The sequence below is a fragment of the Oncorhynchus mykiss genome, chromosome 25 (genome assembly GCF_013265735.2).
Source record: "Oncorhynchus mykiss isolate Arlee chromosome 25, USDA_OmykA_1.1, whole genome shotgun sequence".
Taxonomy (NCBI): domain Eukaryota; kingdom Metazoa; phylum Chordata; class Actinopteri; order Salmoniformes; family Salmonidae; genus Oncorhynchus; species Oncorhynchus mykiss.
Genome location: NC_048589.1, coordinates 19,598,289 through 19,607,667, shown reverse-complemented (window position 1 = coordinate 19,607,667; position 9,379 = coordinate 19,598,289). Strand labels below are relative to the sequence as shown.

Below are 9,379 nucleotides of genomic sequence, written 5' to 3'. Positions count from 1 at the left end.
GCTGTTTTTGTTCGCATTAATTAATTTGTGAACGTTGTTTAGTAAATAGCTTCTAATGCCTACACGTTGGTAGCCCAGATTCTTTCCTAATTTTCCATTTATTTTGCGAAATGCCCATCTCCGTCTTGTATGCTGCTGTGAGATCAGTCTCTAGCGAAGCAGGGATGTGTTTTCGCGTCCAGCTGTCGTTATGGAGAGGCTTTGATGTCCATGTGATGGTTTCCTTGCCTCGGATCAATGATCCGTTCATGTGTGAGGCAAGGGATGGACATAGCGATCATAGAAGATGGAAATAGCACTAGAAGAGGCGGCAGTTAGCCTAGTGGTTAGAGCATTGGGTAACCGAAAGGTTGCTAGATCGAATCCCCGAGCTGACAAGGTAAGAATCTGTCGTTCTGCCCCTGAACAAGGCAGTTAACCCACTGGTCCTAGGCCGTCATTGTAAATAATAATTCATTCTTAACTGACTTGCCTAGTTAAATATAGGTTAAAAAAAGATGGACTGAAACATGCGTTTTATTTTTATGAAACTAAACTATTTTTATGGTAACTAAATCCAGGCCCGGATTCATTCAATCCGCCTCATATAGTTTTAATTCTGCATGGCATTATAATATCGAGATCACGTTTAAATACCAGAATCATTTTTATAGTCAATATACAGTATAAACGAGTACACACGCTAGCCCACAAACGAAAAACATTTCAAAAGGCCTGTGGCTGCATTGATGCAATTGTTTTCAATAAATTGGATGAATAGCATGGCTTTAACTACGTGCACCTGTTTCATTCTCTTTATCCGCAGGCGTTTTGGGTATCCTCATGCTCTCGGTTTTGTGCCCATAGCCTTAATATATCAGTTCTTAGCGAATAAACCATTTCCAAAGGCGCGTAATGCTTGATGCGCAGGAATCCCGAAAAATCCCTAGTAGTTGATTGGCTGCTGGGCTCTGACTCTTTTTGGGGTGGACCTGTTTGATAAAAGAACCATTTTCAAGAGTCTGGAGTAATACAGAGTGGTTCGTGCACCGGGGACCGACCTGCGAGCCGCTAAAAATAGGGAATACTATCGAAGACACCATGACAGGTAAACAAGGAGCTGTGCTATCTGAAACGCTGAATATATCCAAAACGTCCACTCTCGGTGCTAACGGAGGTAACAGTCTGCACCAACAATCAAAGAACAGCGCCACGCACCCTCCCAGATGCACGGGATTCGGGATCCAGGAAATTTTAGGGCTGAATAAAGACTCTTCGGCGGTCCCGAGGAGCACCCTGCAGTCTCTGCCATCTGGGGCGCACCTGCTTGCCGCCAGGTCAATGCTTGGTACCGCTGGTGTCGGAGTTGGGATGGGATTAATCGGGCCTGGAGGGATTCCGTCGTTCTACAGCCAACCAGCGTTTTTGGAGGTCCTGCAGGATGCGCAGAACGTTCACTTGCAGCCCCACAATAGAACTGTGGGACCTCTGGACCACAGCCAGTCCGCCAGTTCGGGTAGGAATTTCAGTCGTTGTCATTAGCCTGAAATAAGGACTTAAAATATATGCTTGTATTTATTCGAATAATAATTGTAATAATATTATTAGGCTGAGCTATAAAGGGACAATGGATAACCATTGGCTAATAATAATATACAATAATAGCAATAGGCTACTTATGTCAGTAAGTAGGCCGTCATTGTAAATAAGAATTTGTTCTTAACTGACTTGCCTAGTTAAATAAAGGTAAAATAAATAAAACATAATTTAAAAAAATATAACAGTAACAAAATACAACGATAACATTTGTGTTGGAGAAATTGTACTCAATGTCATCACTAACAATTGTGATAACACATTGGAAATGATCTAATGTCTCAAACGAGTCATTCACGTTGTCACGTTTTCTAATATTCACAGACTCGGAAGATTTTTCGTCAAACGAACGAAAACTCTCAAAGACCTCATTAAGCCAGAGCAAGAAACGGAAGAAAAGACGGCACCGGTAAGCGTTGCATTCCAACACATGATATTATTGTTTTATCAGAATGCTAATAACTTGTTCAATTTCTGAAGCTCGCATGTTTCATAATTTTTGGTGTGGCCTAACACTCCTTTTTAATATTACATTGTTTAGGCATTCCAACTGTCTTAATTCAACAACAAGATAAGACTAGGATATAATTTGAAATAGTAGCCTGTGCTAATTACTGAGATGATTTACAGGTTGTCAGTGGCCATTAGGCTATCAATAACCGTATATACCTAACAAACATGGAATTAAATCGAATAGGGTCTAGGCCTATATGTTTGAAATTCAAGTTAATTAAACGCAATTAGGCAACGCATTGCCTTATTTCCCAATAGCCCTTGGTTTCAAATGTTTGACATGTTTCATAGCAAATACATAATATTTACACCTCGTATTTTATTTCAAGCGTGAATTTACAGGCTAGCCTACTCTAACATGTCCGTCTTTTTTCATATATTTTTATGTATGTTTGTTTTGGGGTGTGAAAGCATTGGCCTATTTTAACCATCGAGTGTAGGCCTACAAGTAGGCTATGTCAACCTTTCATAGAGATAGGCTTAGTCTGTGAATACTCTTATTCAATAAGGGTGATCAGACATTGAAATGGAAAAATATGATTCCCTTTATACCAGCATATATCCCTATAAAGGAATAGACCCTGCAAAAAAATGTTTTGCTAACCTTTTTAATGAATCCCCTTGTTTTTTGTAGCCTACTCACTGAATGCATGTTTATAGTCCTACGCATTGGCTTCTGGGATACATCCACTGCCTCAAATAGGCCTTTTTAAAATTATTGTAAACAAATAATAAGATAATAAATCATCAAATCTAGCAGCTGCTTTTGGAGGCTATGTGAGTTAGTCTACTGTAGGTCTATTTCTAAAATGCACCATTGTTGTCAATGTACCTAAGATGAAATGCATACAGACACCTTGGATAGATAAGATGTAATGGAATGCATTGCCACCATACAAATGAAGGTGTGCATTTGTGCATCTGATCTGTTTGAAATAAATAATAGCCAACCGAGCTTGCCTATTAGTCGCCTTTCGAACATTTTTCAATGTCCACAATTTACACATATTTCATATTCCTACAGAACCATATTCACATCTTACCAGCTCGAGGAATTGGAGAAGGCCTTTAACGAAGCCCACTACCCTGATGTGTATGCACGGGAGATGCTGGCCATGAAAACAGAGCTTCCTGAGGACAGAATACAGGTATGACTACAGGTTATATATAGCCTATTGTTGGCACTGTTGTTATTGTATCATGTCAGGGGAAATGTATTTTGGAACTGCAGTTCTTCCTCCCCTAAATAGCATTTAAATGTCTCAAAACAGCATTCTTCATGTTAATAATATTTTTTATTTGATTGGAATATCATGTCAAATATAGTTTTTTATATAATTCGCATTGTCCCTTGCAAGAAACTCAAATGTACTTATTATGTTACTCTCCAAAATATTTCCTACAGGAGAACATGTGCTAATTGTAAAATGTATTTCTCCAATGAGATGTGATTATCAGTGACACATTAGTTTTTTTAAACACCTTTTCTGCATTTATTTTGGAGCAAGGACTACTAAAGGGATACTTCAGGATTTTGTAAATTAAGCCCTTTATCTACTTTCCCTGAGTCAGATGAACTGGTGGATACCATTTTTATGTCTCTGCATGTAGTTTGAAGGTAAATTGCTAACCAGCATTAGTGCAATTGCTAACTAGCGTTAGTGCAATGACAATTGATAACTAGCGTTAGTGCAATGACAATTGATAGCGTTAGCGAATGCTAGTGGATACCAAATACTTCCAGTCATTGCGCTAACGCAAGTTATCAATTGTCATTGCACTAACGCCAGTTAGCAATGGCTTGCGAAACTACCTCTAACTTCCTTCATACTGGATGGCGAGACATCAAAATGGTATCCGAGTTCATCTGACTCTGGGCAAGTAGATAAAGGTCCAACATTCATTGTCATAATCCCGAAGTAGCCCTTTAAACCACCACTGACATCTGCCACTGTACATTGGGACCATCATCTGCGTTTGATATGTATTATAATAATTCAGATAAAGTCTCTTACAAACAATTTCAGTCATTCACAAAGAAGGCCTATGGTATCAGGTGGTTTTTGCGTCCCGGCCAGAATAAAGGACATTGGTACCTGAATAGGTTTATGCAGTGTAGACCTATAGGCAGGTCTACCTTTGTTGCTTTAACCTTGACATTTAAATAGCCTGGGCCTAGGTTATAAAGCAGGCGTCTACTAACCAATGAATGGCGTGGAAAATGAAAAGTAAAGTGATATAGGCTTACTCTGCTCTTGACGAAATAGTTAGCTCCTTAATGTTTTACGGAGGAGGCAAAGTGAGCCCACATAAATCGAACAATAATGCCTCTCTACCTGTCTGAACAAAGACACCTCTAGTAGCATCCTCGCCAGATAATCTCTCATTAGGTGTAGTTGGATGTGAAACAATTTGTTCTCGGACAGGAGCACTAACGACCTAATCAAGCTATCAAGGCAGAAGAAGATTGCGGTGTGACCTGGACCATCCATCTGCCCGAGCGGCGTTTAATTTCGTTCTCATTATGGCTCTTCGCCGCGAATAAATAATAAGGAAGAAAAACTGTATTCCAATCCTAAATAAAATGAACATCCAATTTTCTCATACAGTCTAATTAGTTGAATCAGATGAGCATGCCTTGTTCCGGGGGGAAGCTGGCTCGAAACGCGGGGAGTTCAAATGATATAACTACATTGAATTTATTAGCACGGGTCAATAGTGCCGCTCCCCGGAGTACCGCTCGTTTAATTTCCCGTGATATTTGCCCGCCTGTCCACCATCGATTGAGCTTGAAATTAACTTAGTTTTCAATCAGTCTTGGCGTGCCCTAGGGGTCGCTTCTGCTCGCAGCTTCCCCCTCAGCTTCCTTTGAGGGACAGAGAAGCAATTTCTTATAAAAAAAAGTATATTGTATGAAATAAGGGCTATCATTAGAATGAACAGAAAAAGGTTTGAAATGGTTTTGTTAATTTTCAATTTAATGTCTGGTTCCCCTCCACAGTCGAGACATCTCTGTGCTTGCACCTCCTCTTTTGTTTTTTTGCACTTTACACACAGCCATCAGATGTGGCCAAGTAGGCTGTTTAACAGCTCTGTGTTGTGCTATGAAATCAATTTGGCCTCTCACTGAGCTGACAGATAGCATGGGGCCCCAACCAGTGGTCATGGAGTTCCACATTTGGCATTGGGCAAGTTGATGTTTCACTGAATATTCTTCCACACTACCTCAGACTGGGTGGAGATAGCCAAACATTGTATAAGGGGTCTTACAGAGTTCTCAAAACAACACAACACTAGAGTGACTGAAATAAAACCAGATTTAGTTATGTTGTTTTCACAAATTATAGAACAGAATTGGCATGAAGGGCCATTGGGTCTTTATTTGGAATCTCATTAGCGTTTCCAAAAGCAGCAGCTGGCGTCCACAAAAAAAAAAACACAAAACAAGTAACAAACACTGATACATTGATAGACAAGGACAGTCACACAAATGTAGAATACAACGATATACAACCAATAAAACAACAAAAATGATACAAACAATTTTTCAAGAGTTGGAACACTGTGGCGCAATGTGATGGTAGTGCTAAAGCCTTTTAAGGTGGTGGTGTCTGTCAGAAGACTCATTGATGCTGCTAGTGTCAGTGTGTCTGAATATTGCTAGATTCAGTGTTGATAGGTGGTACTTAATGACTCCTCTTGGGTTAAAGGTCTGGTTTCAGAACCGCAGGGCCAAATGGAGGAAGAGGGAGAAGTGCTGGGGACGCAGCAGTGTGATGGCAGAGTATGGGCTGTATGGAGCCATGGTCCGTCACTCCATCCCCCTACCGGATTCCATCCTCAAGTCTGCCAAGGATGGCATCATGGACTCTTGTGCCCCATGGCTGCTTGGTATGAGACTAATGTTCAATCTACAGCAGGTTTCATCCTCCATGCTTTGAATTAATTCTTGCTCTCATATATTCTCCACATTCTACTTTTCTACTTGTGATGGTGGGGTGTGTTCCTCGTCATTCAGGGCAGAGGGAAAATACTTTATTCTTGGTTTCATCCTTTCATCAAATGGCTCTGAAATTATCAAGATATCATCATTTATATTTGGTAGGCTTACTTCTTGCGTAGTGGGGGAAAAAACTATACAGCAAGTATTGACTATTGGTCTACATTTATTATGCATCCTCAATTTGAAGATCATATTCCTATAGCTAAATCAGAACTATTTCTTTGTTTAATATTTTCAGTTGAAGATGGCTTTCCAATCAGCAGACGCTTTTCTAAATCCGAATACCCCCAATTCTTTACAGGGATGCACAAAAAGTCCATGGAGACCACGGTCGTCCAGCCAACAGGGAAGTTCGACATACCCCAGCAGCCAGCCATTCAGAGAGGAGAAGAATGTGACGTGGAGGAGAAAAGGCCGGAGGGCAAGTCACCCATCTCCAAAGAGGAACTGAGGGAGAACAGCATCGCAGCCCTCAGGGCAAAAGCACAGGAGCACAGTGCCAAGGTGCTCGGGACTGTTACATGTGAGAGACCAGAGAGCAAAGTGGAGAGACAGGCAGCAGAGGAAAAATCTAGTGGCCCTTTGAGTCCAGTGGAAGAGCCCAAGAGTCCATAGACCCTCACTTTGTAAAGACTTTGCAGTTCTCTTGACTGTTCTCTAAACGTCTGTATGGACTCAACTAGATCTATCAGTTTTATTCAGTGTTCCCTGAGGTTTTTACATGTTGAACTCATCCTAGATCTCTATTATGCTGTTTTAAAATGACCTTATTTAAACTGGTCTTCCTATTGGAGAGATAAGATAACTGAATTTGTCTCTTATTGACTAAGAAAAACACCAATGCACTTTCTGTCTTTCTTACTCCCCGACATTCATACATATATTGTTGCTTATATATTGTTAAAACGTGTTTAATATGGGGGTTAACACTACATACATATGTATATTGCTGACAACCCCTATAACTAGAAGATACCCACTTTACAAATGTCTCTCATTGAATGTTCTTAAACTACTCATTCAGTATGCAAAGTGCATACTTGTGTTTGTTAGAATGAGCCAATTAGGACATTTGTTGATATATAAGTAGCCAATCTTTGAAAGTATACTGTATATTGAATTCACAGCATCCATAATATTGATGCTGACTATGTTTCTTGTATAGTCGCTCCCTGAAGACTCATATTCAAGATTTTTCTTTGGGATGATGATGTATGAAAGGGAAAACTATTTTCTCTTAATTAAGAGGAACACAACAATTAAAAAGTTATCTTACCTTGTTATTATGCTGTATATAATAAAGATAAAGAAAGATAGCTCACAAAGGCACTGTTAAAACATAATTTTATGTCGTCTTTAAATGTTTGCGTTTTTGTTTCATAGTCTGAATAATATGCAATACAGAGTATAATTAGTTTTGTTGATGAGGTCTGCTGTTGCTTGATTTAGTGTTTTACCTAAACACAAAGCCAAGTGGCCAGGTGGACCTGCAAGAGAGAAGCTGTAGCTCAAATAATTATCTACAGTATATTCTTCACTGTATTTGTCTTTTCTCCAGTCCACTACCTGGGCATACTTATGCTATTTCTGTCTTCAGTAAGTAGTAGTAAGTCCTGGACTGCTGTACCAGACAATGGACGCTCTAAAAACTACCAGAGTTCAAATCAAATCAAATTTTATTTGTCACATACAATGGGTGTAAACTTTATCATGAAATGCTTGCTTACGAGCCCTTCCCAAAGGTGCAGAGTTAATGCAAAAAAATGTAATACAAAAATAGTAAGAAAAGGGGAATAAAATACACAAAGATGAAGTTATATACAGAACCATATGCTCTAAGAACCATACATTTCTTAGAACTTGGCGAGAGCTGGACAAAATAATGTTCTTTCCTTGGTATTTCATTACTTTAAAATAAAGTTTCCTAAAATTTCAAACATGGTTCCATTTAATTACATTTTTGGTAATGTTCTAGGAACGTTTTCCAACTGGTTTGACATTGGGAATGTAAGATATTTCACAGCAGTTTAGATGGTACAATGATTCTCTACACTATACATGCATGTTTTGTCACAAACTGAAATTATGTGAACTATTCGAATTTTAGCAACCAGGAAATGGCAGAGCAATTTCTGCATAGTGCATCTTTTAAGCATAACATTTCCTACAGTTTTTTTCTCATGGTTCTATTTAAAGACATGTTCTCAGTAGGTTCAGAGAACGTTAAAAAAAAACGTTATTTTGTGGGATTTTCAGTACTTCAGTATAACAATTGCCATTGAAATGGGGTCCGTTTGAATAGACCAAAATGAACAGTTTCGCATGAGTAAAAAAACCCATAGTATACTAGGTCCATCCAGGTGGCTCAGTGGTCTTATTCCATAGATATAGAACAGAAGATCATAGGTTTGAATCTCATTGATGCTATGCTGCAATGTTTGCATGATTAATGCCTAAGCAAATTAATTTCCATGTGTCCTATCTGTGCTTGGAGCTAAACTAAGCCAGCAGTGTTATTAAAAGTCTTATTGAAATATTCAGTGAATGTTTTAAGGAAGTTATTAAAAAACTCAAAATAACCTATAATTTCCGTTGATAAAACCTCCCAGGAAAACTTTCAGGTAATTGTAGTAAAACGTCCTCAGGACCTGCCTTCAACTAAAAATGTACATTCCCATAACAGGCAAAATGTTCAATTCCATTCTCAGAACGTTTAAAAAACGTTATATTTTATCGGTCAGAAAACATATGGCTTTATTCCCAGAACCAATGGGAAACCCAAACCCACAACTTCCAAGGAACCAAATGTGCTAGCTGGGAGTACCATGTCACTGTGTAGGGGTACGAGGTACAGAATATGAGGTAGATATGTACATAAAGGCAGGGTATAGTGACTAGGCAGCAGGATAAATAATAAGAAATAGTAAAATAAAGAACAGAGTAGGAGCAGCTTATGATGTGTGTGTGTGTGCATGCATGCCTACATGCGTGTGTGTGCGTATGTAGTGTATGTGAATGTGTGTGGGTTTGTGTGAGTGTCAGTGTAGTGTGTGAGAGTGTATACATATGGTGTTTATATATAGTATTGTAAGTGTGCATAGACTCAGTGTAAGATAGGGTCAATGCAAATAGTTTGGGTAACCATTTAATTAGCTATTTAGCAGTCTTATGGCTGTTTAGCAGTCTAATGGCTTGGGGGTAGAATCTGTCTCGGAGCCTGTTGGTACCATTTGCCGTTTTGTCCTTGTCATTCCCTGTGCAAGATGCTCCGTTGGTCATGCTGATTAG

At 39.2% G+C, this 9,379-nt stretch overlaps 1 protein-coding gene across 3 annotated transcripts; it reads left to right on the top strand.

Annotated features, from left to right (window-relative positions):
- The first annotated feature begins 236 nt into the window (after positions 1 to 236).
- Positions 237 to 7,434, top strand: LOC110505529 (visual system homeobox 2-like). 3 transcript variants are annotated; one of them, XM_036962987.1, is made up of 6 exons: positions 237 to 379; positions 806 to 1,495; positions 1,900 to 1,984; positions 3,113 to 3,236; positions 5,799 to 5,979; positions 6,330 to 7,434. In XM_036962987.1, exons 2-6 carry the CDS (start codon positions 1,081 to 1,083, stop codon positions 6,704 to 6,706), a joined length of 1,182 nt encoding a protein of 393 aa, XP_036818882.1. In that variant the 5' UTR covers positions 237 to 379; positions 806 to 1,080; the 3' UTR covers positions 6,707 to 7,434. The 3 variants fall into 3 exon arrangements, with proteins under 3 accessions (XP_036818882.1, XP_021440482.1, XP_021440481.1); XM_021584807.2 differs by having other exon boundaries at positions 239 to 379; positions 6,393 to 7,434; XM_021584806.2 differs by lacking the exon at positions 237 to 379 and having other exon boundaries at positions 789 to 1,495.
- Positions 7,435 to 9,379: the final 1,945 nt, after the last annotated feature.

Bases quoted from the DNA above. Each gene is read 5' to 3' on its own strand.
- LOC110505529 (XM_036962987.1), top strand. From the start codon at position 1,081: ATGACAGGTAAACAAGGAGCTGTGCTATCTGAAACGCTGAATATATCC. The intron at 1,496-1,899 runs GTAGGAATTTCA...TAATATTCACAG, and splicing joins CAGCCAGTCCGCCAGTTCGG to ACTCGGAAGATTTTTCGTCA. The intron at 5,980-6,329 runs GTATGAGACTAA...TAATATTTTCAG, and splicing joins TTGTGCCCCATGGCTGCTTG to TTGAAGATGGCTTTCCAATC.